Source organism: Rhincodon typus, chromosome 6 (genome assembly GCF_021869965.1).
Source record: "Rhincodon typus isolate 14 chromosome 6, sRhiTyp1.1, whole genome shotgun sequence".
Lineage (NCBI taxonomy): Eukaryota > Metazoa > Chordata > Chondrichthyes > Orectolobiformes > Rhincodontidae > Rhincodon > Rhincodon typus.
The window spans coordinates 32,577,765-32,595,222 of record NC_063337.1 but is presented as its reverse complement, the minus strand read 5'-3'; the positions used below and the strand labels follow the sequence as shown (position 1 = coordinate 32,595,222).

The window sequence follows — 17,458 nt, the reverse complement described above, 5'->3', positions numbered from 1 at the left end:
AACAAATTCGTGGAGCATCTGCGCTCTGTACACTCCAGCCTTCCGGTTGCCAGCCATTTCAACTCCGCTTCCCACTCCCTTGGCGACATGTCTCTCCTAGGCCTCCTCCAAAGTCACAATGAGGACACATGAAAATTGGAGGAACAACACCTTATATTTCACCTCGGAAGCTTACAGCCCAATGGCCTCAATGTAGAATTCGCTGGCTTCAAAATCTCCTCATGCCCAGCCTCATCCCATGTCCAGCCCTCCCTCTCATCCTCACCTCCTTGATCTGACACAACCTGCCCATCATCCTTCTCACCTGTCCACCCCACCCTTCCCATTGACCAATCTCAACAAAACCCTACCTGCATCCACCAATCTCCACTCCACCTACCTTTGCTCAGCCCCATCCTCCCCCTTTATTTATTTCTGAGGTCCCTTTTCCCCTCCCCAGTCCTGACCTGAAAAGTCAACTTTCCTGCTCCTCTGATGCTGCCTGACCTGCTGTGTTCCTCATTTCATGTTCCTACTTGCTCACTGATGTCCAGTTTGGCTTCAGCCATGGTTGCTAAGCTCCTGAAGTCACTACAGTGATAGTCCAAACATGAACAATAAAGATAGTGTTGTAAGGCAAATTTGACTGAGTGTGGTATTGAGGCTTCCTAGCATAACTGTAATCAATAGGAATCTGGGACAAAGCACTCTGTTTATTTGAATCATACCAAACACAAAGGATGATGGTTGTGGTTGTCAGCAGTTAAACATCTTAATTCCAGGACATCTCTGCAGGAATTCCTTAAGATACTGTCCTAGGTTCAGACATCTTTAGATACTTCACAAATGAACTTCCCTGCATTATAAGGTCAGAATGGGGTGTTCGTGATGAATGCAGAATGTTCAGCATCATTCACAATTCCTCAGATACTGAAGAAGTCAATGTCCAAATGCACAAGACTCAGTGAACAACCAGGCTTGGGGTGATAAGTGTCAAGTAGCATTCATGTCACACAAGTGCTAGGCAATGCCCATTTCCAAATAAGACAGAATCTAACCATCACCCCTTGACATACAATGGCATTATCGTCACTGAATCCTCCACTACCAACATCGTTCAAATTACCACTGACCAAACTGAACTGGACCAGCCAATATAAACACTGTAGTTACAAGAGCAGGTCAGAGGCTAGGAATCCTGCAATGCATAACTCACCTCCTGAGTCCCAATGTCTGTCCATCATTTACAAGGTACAAGTGAGGAGTGTGATGTAATGCTACACACTTGCTGGATTAGTGCAGCTCCAGCAACACAAGAAGCTTGACAACAGACACAACCAAGTGGGACACTTCATTGGCACCTCATCCACCAACTCCATAATTCACTACCTTCATCCTCTAAGTACATTGACAACTGTGTGTACCACCCACAAAATGCATTGCAGGAACTCACCCAGACTTCTCCAACAAACTGCCAAACTCATGACTTTTTCTACCAATAGACACAAGGGCAGCAAATGAATAGAAAGATCACCACCTGCAAATTCCCCTCCAAAACTACATTCCATCCTGACTTGGAACTATATCCCCATTTCTTAAGTGTAGCTGGGTCAAAATCCTGGATCTCTCCTTGTAAGAGCAATATGGAAGTGACTACACCTCGCAAACTGTAACAACTTAAAAAGGCAAACTGACCACCATCTATCCCAGGGCAATAAATTCTGGCTTCACCAGCAACGCCCACATTCCACTTGCAAGGGACAGAAACTCAGTGTAAAACTCCGAACCTTTAAGTAATGAGCTCAGAAGTTTAAAGGGTCAACATACAACTGAGATACGGAAAAGACATCCCTCAAAGTGGAACATGGAAATTATCCACCTTATCCTTCTGTATTGTTAAGTACTGGAGGTGTTACACAGCTGGACAGTGACTTCTCAGATCTCAAGTAAACCTGTTGATGCCACTGAATGATTTTGTATGACAGCAGAAGAATCTTAGTTCTGAACTTTGGGATTTCTTAATTTAAACAACAAAAATTCAATAATTGAGATTTAAACTGCAGAAATTGATTTAAAAAGCATGTAAACTTATTTCCATGCCCTCACAAAGCCCTGGCTGCAGTTTAAAATGACCGCAGCTCCTGCAATGCCATGAGATGCAGGTGTCCTAATGTCTGAACCATTCCTGCCACAGAGTTTGGCAGTAAGCCCACTTCACACACATTCACAAACTTGCTGCCTCACAATCAGTTTCGGTCAACTGCCATGATCCCACACCAGATTCCTAACAACCTCCGGGCCTGCCAACCAGCGCTGCAACAGAAGGACTATATCCAGCCCAACAGTGGGAGTCATGCTCATATCACGTGCAATTTTAACAACTGTGCTTGAGGTGACATTGGAGCTTAATGCCCTAACAGCTTTGCTGAAATCCAAGATTGAAGTCCAATGACCTAACCCAGATTAAATTTTAATGTGCAGTGACTAATAGCAGAACCAGGAGACAGGTTCCAGGACCTACAAATAAATCTTGGGCCTCTCTTACCCCTGAAAATAATTGCAACCAGCATATAGCTATCAGGGTCAATTCCCTCAGTTTTTACAGCACTGCCTCACTTTTCATGCCTTTTTAGGTAGGAATTGTTCTTTTAGTAAGGAAAGGAGGACCTGAGGTTTAAACGGACCTGTTTGACACTCTTCGTAGATAAAAGTTGAGTCTATTGTATATTCCTAGCAATTTCTATTTTGAGTTACTTTTCAGTCCCATGTATGTTGTTGCAATTGCTTTGAACTACAGTACTCAAGGAATATAACTTCAAATTGAGTTCTTGCATTTCTAAGTATTTGCATTCATTTTTCCTTTGATTTAAAAACCATCATACAATTCAGGTCAATATTTTGTGATTAAAAGGTGAACAACTTTGTAGCTTAATGTCATGGATGTTTGCTGGCAGTCCTTTACAAACTGAATTAAGTAACACAATGAATTGATGTTTCAGATTATCAGTCATCTGTGGAAATATTAAATTCGTGGATGAATGCCTTGTCCTACAAAACACTATCTTCCTGCCTCTTAGAATTTCAAAGTGAAACAATGGCATCATCTGTGAAGAATTCAATCATGCTGTCAACATCTATCTTTTACTGCCTTGCAGACTAAAATGAACAGACTTAAAATAGACTGAATGCTACACCACATAATGCATGTTCAGGTGCAGAATGGTAATCCATGTATCTCACATGACAGAGTTTTCAGTTAACAATTTTCAAACTGATATAGGTCAACTATACCTCCAGGCAGACATATAACAGAACTTAATACTGATAATTGCGAGGAATTACATACTGGACAATGAGTTACATAAATATACAGTGATGGAAACACAATAATGGAAGAAGATTTAGAAAAATTCTCATTGCTAATAAGCAACTGCAATTTTTGACAATATAACTAAGTAATATTTTAAAATAATCCAAGCGTTAGGATATACAGTCAGACCAGAGAAGTACAAGTCTCGAACCTAATCTAAGACTTTAAAATACATTTGTTGTAGTGTTCCTTAGGGATCACCATCCTATTTATGTTTTACATAAATTTCTGCTCCATTCTAGATATTGATTAGTAAGTTGATGGTACATTTGTCTTTTCTATCTGTGTATTTTCTAAGAGGAATAAAACCAAACAGCCCTTACTTTTCTTAAATGCTGTTTTACACTCTCTAGTTTCATACCCTGTTTCTTGTCCTCCGGAATGCAGAATTGCATTTTTATTGGGAGAAATTTCATATCATCGTAAAATGTTCTATGAATGGGTGAAGATTTCAAGCTATACAGAGAAGTGCATGTCATCATGAAGAGAGCAAGAAGCTTTGGTGGACAATTGCTTTTCCCAAAATTCTGAACAGTGCAAATTAAAAACCAAAAGAACTGTGGATGCTGTAAATCAGGAGCAAAAACAAAGTTGCTGGAAAAGCTCAGCAAGTCTGGCAGCATCTGTGGAGGAGAAAACAGAGGATTCAGTTCTGTGGAAGGGTCACCGGACCCGAAACGTTAACTCTGTTTTCTCCTCCACAGATGCTGTCAGACCTGCTGCCTTTTCCAGCAACTTTGTTTTTGTTTCTGAAGAGTGCTGCTGTGCTGATGGCAGTGAGTGCCTTAGTGAGATTTATGAAAGTAAGTAAAGCAAGGAGCATGGTCTTGGTGTACAGAGAAGATCATTTCCACAGTAGCTCTCCTAGAAAGAAAACTGCAATATGTTTCAAATCTGAAGAAGGATCCAGACCCAAAATGTCAGCTTTCCTGCTCCTCTGATGCTGCCTGGCCTGCTGTGTTCATCCAGCTCTACACCTTGTTATCTCAAACTCTTATGTGAACTGCCATGCACCACATTATTGAGCATTATTACAGCTGGAATGGCAATGTAACAATATTGAACAGAAACAACCACCAATGACATTTGAAAGCTTCATGTCCAGCATGCGGAACAGCCTGCTTCTCTAGGATTAGCCTCTTTAAACATCAGCAAAGAAATGCCATATGAAAACATCCCATCTAAAAATAGAGATAACAAGGTGTAGAGCTGGGTGAACATCGCAGGCCAAGCTGCATCATAGGAGCAGGAAAGCTGACGTTTCAGGCCTAGGCCCTTGAAACATCTAAAAATAGGTTGTTGCTGCATGTCCATCATCTTTAATGAATGGGAAGATGCTGATGATGTTACTGGGGATTAAAAGCAGGACAAAACCAGGAAACTAGCAACTATGTTTCTGGCTCCCTCTGTAACACATGCGAATACAACTGGAATTTAATAGGTGGGTTCCAGAAAGGTCCAAAATACAAGAAAATTATGGACAACCTTTTAAAACCAGAAAATCGTGAAACCAATTGCCACCTAAATTTCCCATTCGTAAATTTTTTTATTATGGCATTTATGCACTAATACTGTACAAAAAAATAGTGAAGTAGACTTCTAGTACACTGAAATTCACATAAATAGTGTCCTTGATATTTGAGAAAAATTTAAAGACCCATAAATAGAGCAAGTAGCAATGGATATTACATAAAGGAATTTTTCTAATATACTATTTTTCACATAGATTGTATCATTTTATGTCACAATCTAACTTCTTACTTAATGCTTACAATGTTCAGTACTTGGATAGCCTAATGTGAAATAATTCCAATTAAAATGCTTAATATGTAGAAATTTCTTTAATTACCTGCATGCCACATGTAGTGTCTCGTTCATGCTAATGACATATTGCTTAGCTCTTATGCTAAGTGTAGGACTTAGGAAGTCAGATGAACCTGTAAAACAAAAAAAAAAATACTTTCTTCATTGGTTCAAGTTAATGAAACAATTCTAGAGACAGAATATTACGGAAGAAGTAGGAATCTCAGCCACCAGTTTAAGAGTTGGGGGAGCTGCACATTCCCTGTTTTAGGGAAAGCCTGTGATCTCATGTGCTGATCAGGCAGTTGAAAGGCCAACGGCAAGCATTTGCCCCTGATCAAGGGACCCAGAAACAGATGTTCCACCCATGAATGCTGCTGGCCAAACAGCAGCAGAGATGAGTTATGGTGAGAGGGAGATTACGTGCGGTCTCAGGGGGTTGGAGGTTTGCAAGGAAGGGGATAGGCAAAGGTAGGGTGTAATTTTTTTTCAGCCAACCCCCTTCCCAGGCTGCGCTTCTCAAGCAGAGAGCATCTTTGAATGAGTGTCCTCCTTCCACCTTGGAGTCTGCAAACAATCCTACACAAATTTGGGTGTCTTGTTCCCCACATGGTGAGCCCTCACTGGGTTAATAACAGCAGTGCAGGATAAAGCCCTGAAGCATGCATTTATTACCTACTTAAGGATCTCAATTGGCAGTGACCAGGAAGACAATCCACAGGCCCTCCCACCCAGGACTCAAATTAAGATAGAACAGTGGCGGGGCTCCCACACACAATTCTCTCACTTGATTAAATGTTCCACCCGAACCCACCATGGGGCAGACACAGATTTCAACCCAGGTTTTCATACCAGTTCTGAAAACCCAGTTACCACTGATATCATGCACAGCTGCAACTTTAGAAATGTTTAAGTACTGAATACAGAACTGATGTGCATCTTTGAGTAAGGATTGTTTTACGGTTCCATTGAAAATAGAATTAATCACAGGTTGAATATTTTTAAATTGGTTGCACAATTATAGTAAGTAATTGCAAACAATACTAACAAGTTGTGATATCTAGATTCAATGACCCAGATCAATTATGATGCCATGAATGCTTGCAGTTCACAATAGATTCATTCCAGGAAGTCTTATTATACTGTACTTCCTTGCATCCCAAAGAGTTGGAAAAAGATACAAATCTAAATTCAATACAGGGTTGCCCCACATCCTATTCAATTTACTAAGTTTGCTGTAACAAAGATAAAATATTGCTTCATTTTCAAAGTATTATATTCAAGGTCCTTAATCAAACAATTGTTCTCCTTATGACTGCTTTGACTTTGCACTAAAGAATTCAAGAATTTAAACTGTTAGTTCCATAGCTAGAGATACAATTGTCAAATGCATGAAAATAAAGATACAAATATCTTTGTTTTATCATAATACATCTAAATAACAAAATCAACGCTAATATAACAAATGTTCTCTACTTGCTTAAAAAGAAATTGTATTATTTATTTAAAAAGTGCTTATTATCTTTTAAATATGAAGATGCACAGTAACCATGTTCTTCAAAATCTATATATGTTCATTAGTCTGCAAACTAGGTTCTGTCAAAAAAACACTGTTTTCTAACTTAAATACTGGCTTCAACTGATTTTGATATTCATCTGTCATCATTGGCTTGTCATTGATTTTTAAATTGTGGAGGATTATTGATGAAGAATTAGCTCAAAATCACGTCAAAGACACATCATTTGATGACTGTTGGCAAAACATGTTAGTGGGAGTGTATGCAAAAATCACTTTCAAAGATTTCTTTTGAGGGGTTTCTTTCATTTCAAGATCAGAAATGCACCATTTGTCATAAGTAGTGTCATTCTATCACCCAATCTAATTGATCTCCATTACTAAATGCTCTAAGATGTTAATGTGTTTTGATGATCACTCACCATTGTGGCAGTGTCTGAAGATCTCTACAGTCTGGGTTTTATCAGGCACTGTGTTCCCCACCATCCCCTTTGCACCCCAAATTAAAAATATTGGGAGGTAACCCACAGAAAATCCAAACTCCCTGCAACCATTTTAGCAGAAGCATTAATTGCTCAGGGTGAGACTTCTGCTCATATATGGAGAAGAAGTCCCACCTTCAGGATCCGTCAGCCAATCCAATTTGCTGCCAGCTATGTGGTCCCAGCAGCATCAGTTTCAATTGGTCAGCACTACTACATCCACGGGAAGAAACCAAAGAAGGGACAATTATGGAAACTAGGCTGAAGTTAAATCCACGTTATTGGTGGAGCCTCTCAGGCAGGTCCCAGTGAAAAATATGAGGGAGGTGACGGTCAGATATGAGAGGTTAGAGGTGAAGGGATTAAAAAGAGGTGTGACCTTTGGAGGAGGGGTAGCGGGTCCCTCAGATGGACACAAGGGATTCCTCCAATGTACAAAGTTTGGCTACCTATAGATTTTACAAAGAAAACATTGCCCTTCTTCCTTCTTATATACACATTACTTAAAATGACTCAATTTAAAGCTTAAAGCCAGAATATTTTTAAATTAGTTCTTTCTCTTTATTAATCTAAAAATACCATTCTTCCAAAATATATCTTCCTGTGCCAGCTTTAATCTCTTTTACCTAGGGTAGCCTTCAATGCAGGATAGTCAGGACCCTGGTCAAAGTTTTTGTGAACATAATTCATGACTTATAAAAGAATGAATTTCTCTCCAATTTTCCTTTCCCCCTGAAGGGAAGCACCTGTCATCAGCTGAGCATCTCTCAGAGTCAAGACTGAAATTAGAAATTTAGCATGTGGTGAAGCCATGAGTCCAGATTCGCATCTTTTTTTTTGCTTCATGGTGCAGCAAATTGAAGTTGTGCCTTTGCACCATCATTGTCATAAATATTGAAGATCTTCCTCATCATTTCTGACTTTTTCAGATTGCAAATTACTGCACTGTTAGTGCAAAAACAATATCACTTCTGCAGTATTTAAAATATAGGTATTGTTTTAGACACTAAAGATCCTCATGTATGAAACTACTTGAATACCTCTTGTGAAAGAAATTAAACTTTTGCATGTGAGGTGCCAGTCAATTGAATTTATTAGGGTTTTTTATCTGATAGTTGACGAAGTTGTACTGGAATTTGCTATAGCTCATTTACAGTTCAAAATATTTATTAATAACATAGAGAAAGCACTTCTAGTAACTTTGTCATGTTTGCACATTTGGTAATGAAATATGACTGAATGAAAGTAAAGTACACAATTTTGAATCATTCACTGGAAATACCATATCAATATCAGACTTCTAACAAATGTCACATTGTTAAGCACAGCCACAACAGTAAAAGGGAAAATTATATAAATTGGAATCAAAAGCTCTGAAGAATAAACTAGAAGTAGCTTTCAACCAACAGCTCAATGTAAATGAATAAACAAATACACATTATGACAGAGATGCAATAAAATGCAGTATTAAATATGGGAAATATCAATATTAAAAACAAAATGGACATATTGAGGACATCTGATAAAGTTAATGTAGCACAAAAAATTTCATAGAAATAAAGGTCAACACCTGCTTAACAAAACAATGAAACAGAGAATGAGGAGAGTTATTTATTAGGTACAACATTTGCAGTACACCAGACTGGTTAATAACTGGGATCACAAATGATTCTCAAGGGCAATTAGAGATGGGCAACAATAATGTTAGTCTTGCCAGCAACATCCATAATCGCATGTAAGAATTCAGAGTTTAATTCCTGTGAAAAGAAGAAGAAATATAGCAAAATAAAGAGCACAGTGCTGCAAAATGGTGTCAACGTTGACCCAAAGGGTAAGTAGAAACATTCAGAGATACCAGGAAACAAAAAGTGAAAGTGAAGGTCATACAAAGTATTAAGTACAAAGAATTAATACAGCACATAAGAAATGGGGGCAGGTGTAAGCCATACATGAACAGAGTAATCAGCCCCATTAGTCTATGTTAATGTTTATAGTCAGTACAGGTCTCCTTTCACTATTCTTCATAACACCATCAACTGTTACCTTCACCCTCATACATTAATCTAATTCACTTTAACTATTCCATGCTAAGAAGTTTCACATTCTTACCTTCCTTATGTTGTTTGCATGTAGTTATTATGTATGGTCCCCAGTTTTGATCATGCCCCACTTGAAAGTATCTTCTCTGTGTCTATCCATTAAACCATTCCATAATCTAAAAGATTAGTGTCAAGTCACAATTTAACTGTTCAACTTGTTCAAACTCTCTGAGTAAGTAAAATTCAACTAGAAACAGTAAAAGGGCAATAGAAAGCCAGACTACAGACAGTGGCAAGACCAGTCAAATTTATTTTTAAATAAAAGCTATGCACACATTAGGAAAATAAGAAAATAAAGAGGAAGGGTATTTGTGGTAGTAATGTGTAGATCATGAAATGCCAAAAGGTTTTAAACTGGTCTTCACAAATGAAAACTGAAAGAACTGTGGATGCTGTAAATCAGGAACAAAAACAGAAGTTGCTGAAAAAGCTCAGCGGGTCTGGCAGCATTTGTGAAGGAAAAATCAGAGTTAACGTTTTGGGAACTGTTCTGAGGAAGGGTCACCGGACCCGAAATGTTAACTTTAACGTTAGCAAATGAAAGCTTTGACAGTTACACTGGCACAGGAGCCTGTAATACAATTAGACATTCGTAAAGTACTATGTCCAGAAACAATCCATGCTGGGTGAGAACTTCAGAAAAAGGAATACTTGCACTAAAGCCGGTACAAAGATCAAGGCCAAAGGACAGGACATAAATATTGTAGAGGATATCCCACAAATCAAAAGGAAGTATGTCCAGCATGATGAGAGCAGTGCTCTGAATACAAGGAGCCCAATCCCTTTTCATGCAAGTGTCTAGCTAGAAAGAAGCAGAATAAGTGCATAAAGATAGCTGTTGGAGAGACACCAGCCAATGATTCTGAGAAATCACCCTGCATCATACAAGTTAGCATTGTCAGATGTAAAGGTGATACCGGTTTCTTACTGTTAGAATGAAGACTGCAGAAGATCAAGTGAACATGAAATATTAGATAGTCACTAGTGCTGTACCTAAGATCACGAGATTTACAAAATTGCTCAAGACGGTGACATGTGTCCCTGGAAGGTAACATGGAGGCTATATTATGGAGTGATACTCATCCTAAGAGGATAAATTAATTCAAAAGCCTAATACAATGGGAAGATTGAAGGTTTGAAGTTCCAGATTCTGGGTGTTCAGCAAAATGCAATTATTTCAGCTGAAGCAAGTCTAAAACCTGGACTTGAAATTCTATACATGCCAAAAGAGATTTTCAGTGTTTTACAAGCCGCTAAAACATTAACTGATGAACTGATCCTATAAGATTTGAGAGATGTTTTTATAGGGCTTGTACACATTCCTTGTGTCATCACAAAGTGGATGATAATGTGAAACTAGCAAAGTGTTTATCAAGGAGCATTCCAGCCGCCCTCAAGCTCAGCCTGAAAGGCAAAGTTGGAAAAGAAGGAAGTAATCAAAAAGTGACAATGCCGACAGACTGGATTAACAGTATGGTACCAGTACAAAACACACAGAAATCTAAGAGTATGCTTAAATCCAAAGGATCTCAATAAAACTTTCAACAGTTTTCAAAACCTCCATGCCAACCATTGAAGAAATGTTGTCACAGCTTGTCAAAGCAAAGGTCCTTAGTACCTAAGATGCAAAGGATGGTTACTGACAAGTGAAGCTGGATGAAAGCAGTTTTCTAACAAAACATTGAATACCATTCGGGGTATACTGGTGGTTGCATATGCTGTTTGACATTTCCACTGCTCCAGAAGAGTATCAATGCAGACTGTATGAGATTGTCTGTGATCTTTCCACAGTGGAAATTATTATGATGACCTGCTAGTCCATGAATGTGGAGAAACAGTGGAAGAAGCCATCACAGATCATAATCAGAGTTTGGAACAACTGCTGAAGACACCTCACCAGATGAACCAGAAACTTAACAAGAAAAAGATGCAACTTAGCTGCCCGAAGTCATATACATATATATGATCACGTGCTGATAGCCAAAGGACTTCACCCAGATCCTGAGAAGGCAACAGCTATAGCAGAGATACTGTTATCAACAGATGATATAGCGGTGCAATGATTTGTTGGATTACTCAGACCTTTGAGTACAGGAGTTTGGACGTTATGTTGAGGTTGTACAGGATGTTGGTGAGATGCTTTCTACAGTACTGTATCCAGGTCTGGTCATCCTGTTATAGGAAGAGTATTATTAAGCTAGAGAGAATTCAGAAGAGATTTACCAGGATATTGCTGGGAATGGAGGATTTGACTTATGGAGAGATGCTGGATAGGATGGGACATTTTTTCACTGGAGCATAGGAGGTTGAAGGGGGACCTTATGGAGGTTTATAAAATCATGAGGGGTACAGATAAAGTGAATGGCAGGTGTCTTTTCCATAGGGTGGAGGATTTCAAGACTAGGGACATATTTTTAAGGTGAGAGGACCAAAGATTTACAAAAGACATGAGGGGCAATTTTTTTACACAGTGAGTGATTTGTGTGTGGAATAAACTTGTAGAGGAAGTGATGGATGTGGGTACAGTTACAACTTTTAAAGGACATTTACATAAGTACATGAATAAGAAATGTTTGGAGAGATATCGGCCAAGTGCAGGCAGGCGGGACTAGTTTAGTTTGGGATTGTGATTGGCATGTTTGGACTAAAAGGTCTGCTTGCGTGCTACATAACTCTATAATCTATTTAGTAAAGTTCTTGCGTAGCGTGTGAATCTCTATACAAAGCTAGCCACTAAGGATGTGCAGTATTGGAGCACAGAACAAAAAGCATCTTTCATTAGAATCAAACAATGAGTGACAATGATGCCATTGCTGAAGTATTACAATGTTAATTATGAAGTAACCTTGCAGTGTGATTTTACAGAGACAGGTTTGTAGTGTTTGGAGAGAAATTGGATTTGACATGAGTTAATTTGTAAATCCATATGAAGTCCCAGCTGGGATTTTAATAAGGTAGGGAGTTTTAGCTAACTTCATAAGCAATAATCATAAAAATCATTGAAGACACATTTTCATTTAAAAGTCAGTTAAATTGCATAAACATGCCTAGATGCAGCAAAGATTTTGTGAAAATACAATATTTTTGAACTAACTAACCTTGAGGCCTTATTTGGAAATGAAATGTAAGGATGACCCCACACCATGTCGAGAAAGACAAACCAATAAAGTTTAGTCAAGGAAGGAAATGAAGCACAGGCTTTGGAAAGGAGATAGGATGGCACTTGGGGTGATAGGAAGTGGTGAGATCAGGGATAACAGGGGCCTTGCCACTTTGGAATGTGTGAAAAACAAGGTGTTTGTCTAAAACAAACCATTTCAGAATCCAAGTAATGTACTGTCTACATGACTCACAATGTGTAAATATCTATGAATCCTTGTAGAGTTAGAGTGCTATCTTGGAATCCTTTCTAGGGTAGACTCTCCTAACACTGGATCAACAAACAATAATTGACCTGTACCTTGAGGTTCCTGAGATTACTTTGTAAAATAATCCAATAGCAGCAATTCTTCAATTGCAAGTACCACCAATTGTATTTGCATGCAGGGTGTTAATGCAAACAGAATGAAACCATTCTCAGAAAGAAAAGGAATGCCTGACCACTGTCTTTGCCTGTGAGCATTTTAATCAATACTTGTTTGGGAGAGATGAAGTGACAGGGGAGTCTGAACACAAGCCACTTCAAAGGATCACCAAATTACTTTCATCTGTTCTAAAGTGTTGCAAAGATGTTATTTCACTTGCACAGATGCCTGGAAACATGCTTCAATCCTGATGACATCACAGACATTGTGATAAGTGAATATGACCCCCAATTCATAAGTGAAGAATTCAGCCCCTTGATAAAGGATTAGGAAATTCAACACCAGACGTCTTCTCCACATTATCTCCAGTAAATTGAAAAAGTTGAGGCAGCACTGAAAATCATGAAAGGGATTTTTTAAAAAATTAAATGAATCTAGCTGAGACAATGCTTGAGTGGAAAAATACACCTTGTGAAGGCATTGAAAATAGTTCAGTCCAAAGACTAAAATCATGGCACAGCCAACAGCATTTCCACCAGCAAAAGAAGCTACCATAATTAGAAGATGCAATAGGGTTGATGACAAAATCAAAGGGAAATGAAAGAAAGTCAAATATTTCTTCGATAAAACTAACTCATCATTACGAGTGCTAAACACCAGAGAGCCAGTGTGCAAATGAACTGTACTCTCAACAAGAATCATCATACAAAGTAACTTGGGACCTGTGTGGAGCAGTTGTCACCTTTATGATAAACGTGTTTATGAAACTAGGAAAGCTGTACTTCCACCTCAAGTGGCTGATCAGGAATGTGGGCTCTCACCATCTGCGTAGAGCACAAAACAACCATCTATCCCAGAGATCCACTGTTTCCCAGCAACAGAAATAGATCAGTAAATGTTACCACAGCAATTTGCCAAGGAAATAAAACTCTCCAGAGAAGGAACATCACTTTACAAATAAGTAGATACTAGATGAATAGCCAATGAAAACATGCACGTGTACTGTTAGGAAACTAATACAATTTAAAGACTATGAGGCAATGCATGCACAGAGATTGACGCAAGTGAAATTGACTAAAGTTTACACACCATTTTGCGAATGAATGATAATTTTTTGTAATCATGTTTTTTGGGTAATTTGCATCACTTATAACTGTAAATGATAGCACATAGAAATTTATTTTTTCAAAATTATGAAAAGAGGAATGTTTGGAGAAACGCCAATCTGCTACATGTACTGGCTGCCTCACCATTGTCATGCGAACTCTACCTCTTCTGTAGGTACCTTTGTATCTATGACAATCATTAAAGATATATCATTTGAAATAAGGAAACATTATTTAAAATAGTGCACTAGCTGATTTTATTTGGACATTTTTTCTCCTGTCTTGTTTCTCAGTTCATGCACATTAACTCTCAAAGGGATTAAATAAAAAAGCATTTTTATGATATGTGCTGCAATAAATTGAATAATACTCACGCCATCAATTTATCAGAACACAGAACATCTTGTCTACCAAGAAACACTGTGATAAAAGGAGTAAATGATATAACATATACGTTTAATTTAAATGGTATTGTGATATTGACTGATACTTCTTCTTTTCCAAAAGTGGAAATTTGGTTACTAAATTAAGACCATAACACACACTGAAAAATATCAAATGTTTCCAAAATTCAAATAGTTATAACATTTTCCTGTTCATATTTTGCATTGCATTTTAATTGTGAACTGACCTGAACAGAAGATGTTTTTCAAGCTGAAAATCATGCAGTCAAGCACACAGAACATGTTTTTTGTAAGTAGGACAATCAACAATATTCCAAGTCATCATTAATCAGAAAGCCACAGCTGCTGATTTAGAACAACATAGCCTTTTAACCTCCAGATTTCTAGATGTTTGATTTGTAATTCCCCGAGAACAATCCTTGCTAAATTATGTTAGTCACTTCGTACAGTTACAGCGCAAATCAGCTGGTGAAACAAAGCACCTGTTTAGCATCACTGGTAACATAATAATCAAACTCAAATTCATAGCTGCATGTTCTCTTCATTTTACTCCTCAAAATAATTGATAAACATGGAATTTTCACCATCACCTGCGTGATAAACTGATACAACAAATGAATTATAATAATACCTGCTAGGTTTTTGTTCCATTAAAATATACAGTGCGAAAGTAGGCTGTGTTCTACACTAGGGAGTTGACTCATTCCACAAGACAGTGAAGATGAAAATGTACCCCAAATTATTTTATACTCAATTCAACTAAACCTCCAAAACAATGCCACTAAAAATATAATGAAAATATTTAATGAAAATCGATCTGTATTTCAACAGCATCGAATTAGGTTGGGCTGAATTAGTGAAATTATGTCATCTTTACAGTGAAATAGCTTCCGCAAGAACATACCGTGTAGTAAGAAATTTCTCAAAGTTAATTTTCAAAGAATGGGCCTTTTGATTTCACAAATCTGATTTGCTTATTTGCCCATCCATACTTCAAAATAATAATCCTGCCTCTTCTCCACACAGTATCTAGTTGTATCCTGGCATCAGCCACTAGTCCTTGTACCTATCCCACTTCTTGATCATTTTATGTGCAAAGGAACACAAGAATCACTATCTAATGCCTGTCCTAAATTGTAAATGAATGTGCAACAAGGCCACAATAATCACTGTTAAATTCAATCTGATTGTAAAAAAAATGCTGACCACAATGGCAGCAATATAGAATTGAGATACATTGTGCTATTACCACCACAACCTCCCCCCACCCTACACAAACAAGCTTGGGAGAGCTAGATACTAGGGTGGATCCTGGCTCCAGGTCAGAAAAGGTTTCATGAGGAACTATTTCTTCTTCCAAAAAAACACAAGCAAATATGGATTTAAATCACCATGACAGGTAGGCCGAAGTAGATCAAAACAGTTTTTTTTAAGAGAAGGTTATTCTGAAACTATTTATTGCATCAAATCTTGAATCATGGCAGAAGCTGAGTTGGTTTCATCTGTATCTGACTCCCTTTTCTCCATGATCCTTAATTGACAAGATGTGTAATCAGCACAAGGTAATATTTGTAATTTTATATTTGGTCTTATAGATATTGGCCTTGACATTTACATTTGAACAATCTGATTATTTATACTTCAGATCGCTATCACACCTTTGAACAAATCAGAAAACATTACTACTGTACCAACTAATAAGCTACGATGTTGTAGCCATTACGGAGACTTGGATAACACAGGGGCAAGATGTTCCGGGGTTTAGATGTTTCAAAAGAAATAGGGAGGGTGGTAAAAGATGTGGGTGGGAGGGGGTGGCATTGCTAATCAGGGATAGTATCACAGCTGCAGAAAGCGAGGTCATCAGGGAGGGTTTGTCGACTGAGTCAGTATGGGTGGAAGTCAGAAACAGGAAAGGAGCAGTCACTTTATTTGGCATTTTCTATAGACCCCCTCAATAGCAACAGAGACACTGAGGAATAGATTGGGAGGCAGATTTTGGAAAGGTGCGGTTGTTGTCATGGGTGACTTCACCTTCCCTAATATATACTGGAACCTCCTCAGTTTGGATGGAGCAGATTTTGTCAGGTGTGTCCAGGAAGGATTTCTGACTCAATATGTAGATTGGTCGACTAGAGGGGAGGCCATATTGGATTTGGTGCTTGGCAACAAACCAGGCCAGGTGTCAGATTTCTCAGTGGGGGAGCATTTCAGTGATAGTGATCACAACTCCTGACCTTTAGTATAGTCATGGAGAGGGATAGGAGCAGACGATATGGGAAAGTATTTAATTGGGGGACGGGGAATTACAATGCTATTAGGCAGGAACTGTGGAGGATAAATTGGGAACAGATGTTCTCAGGGAAATGCATGACAGAAATATCGAGGTTGTTTAGGGAGCACTTGCTATGAGTGCTGGATAGGTTTGTCCCACTGTGGCAAGGAAGGGATGGTAAGGTGAAGGAACCTTGGATGACAAGACATGTGGAACATCTGGTCAAGAGGAAAAAGGAAGCTTACTTAAGATTGAGGAAGCAAGGATCGGACAAGGCTCTAGAGGGTTATAAGGTAGCCAGGAAGGAACCAAAGAATGGGCTTAGGAGAGCTAGAAGGAGGTATGAAAAAGCCTTGATGGGTAGGATTAAGGAAAACCCCAAGGCCTCTATACTTATGTGAGGAACAAGAGGATGGCCAGAGTGAGGGTAGGGCCGATCAGGGGTAGTGTAGTGAACTTGTACCTGGAGTCAGAAGAGGTAGGGGAGGACCTTAATGAATACTTTGCTTCAGTATTCACCAGTGAGAGGGACCTTGTTGTTTGTGCGTGAAACAGGCTGATATGCTCGAACAGGTTGATGTTAGGAAGGAGGATGTGCTAGAAATTTTGAAAAACATGAGGATAGAGGATAGATAGTCCCTGGGCCAAATGAGATATACCCAAGGTTACTATGGGAAGCGAGGGAAGAGATTGCTGCGCCTTTGGCAATGATCTTTGCATCCTCACTGTCCACTGCAGTAGTACCAAATGATTGTAGGGTGGCAAATGTTATTCCCTTGTTCAAGAAAGGGAATAGGGATAACCCTGGGAATTACAGACCAGTCAGTCTGCATCTGCAGACCAGCATCTGCAGTTCCTACTATCTCTGAAACAGTCTTACTTCTGTGGTGGGCAAATTAT

At 38.7% G+C, this 17,458-nt stretch overlaps 1 protein-coding gene across 1 annotated transcript in view; it reads right to left on the bottom strand.

Moving 5' to 3' along the window:
- flt1 (fms related receptor tyrosine kinase 1) overlaps nucleotides 1–7,181 on the bottom strand; it is a 157,869-nt gene extending 150,688 nt beyond the window's left edge. The window contains exons 1-2 of the mRNA XM_048597647.1: nucleotides 7,091–7,181; nucleotides 5,199–5,286 (exon numbers count right to left, since the gene is read on the bottom strand). Coding sequence (XP_048453604.1) covers nucleotides 5,199–5,286; nucleotides 7,091–7,154 — 152 coding nt within the window. The 5' untranslated portion in view covers nucleotides 7,155–7,181. The remainder of the gene's footprint in view (nucleotides 1–5,198; nucleotides 5,287–7,090) is intronic.
- Nucleotides 7,182–17,458: the final 10,277 nt, after the last annotated feature.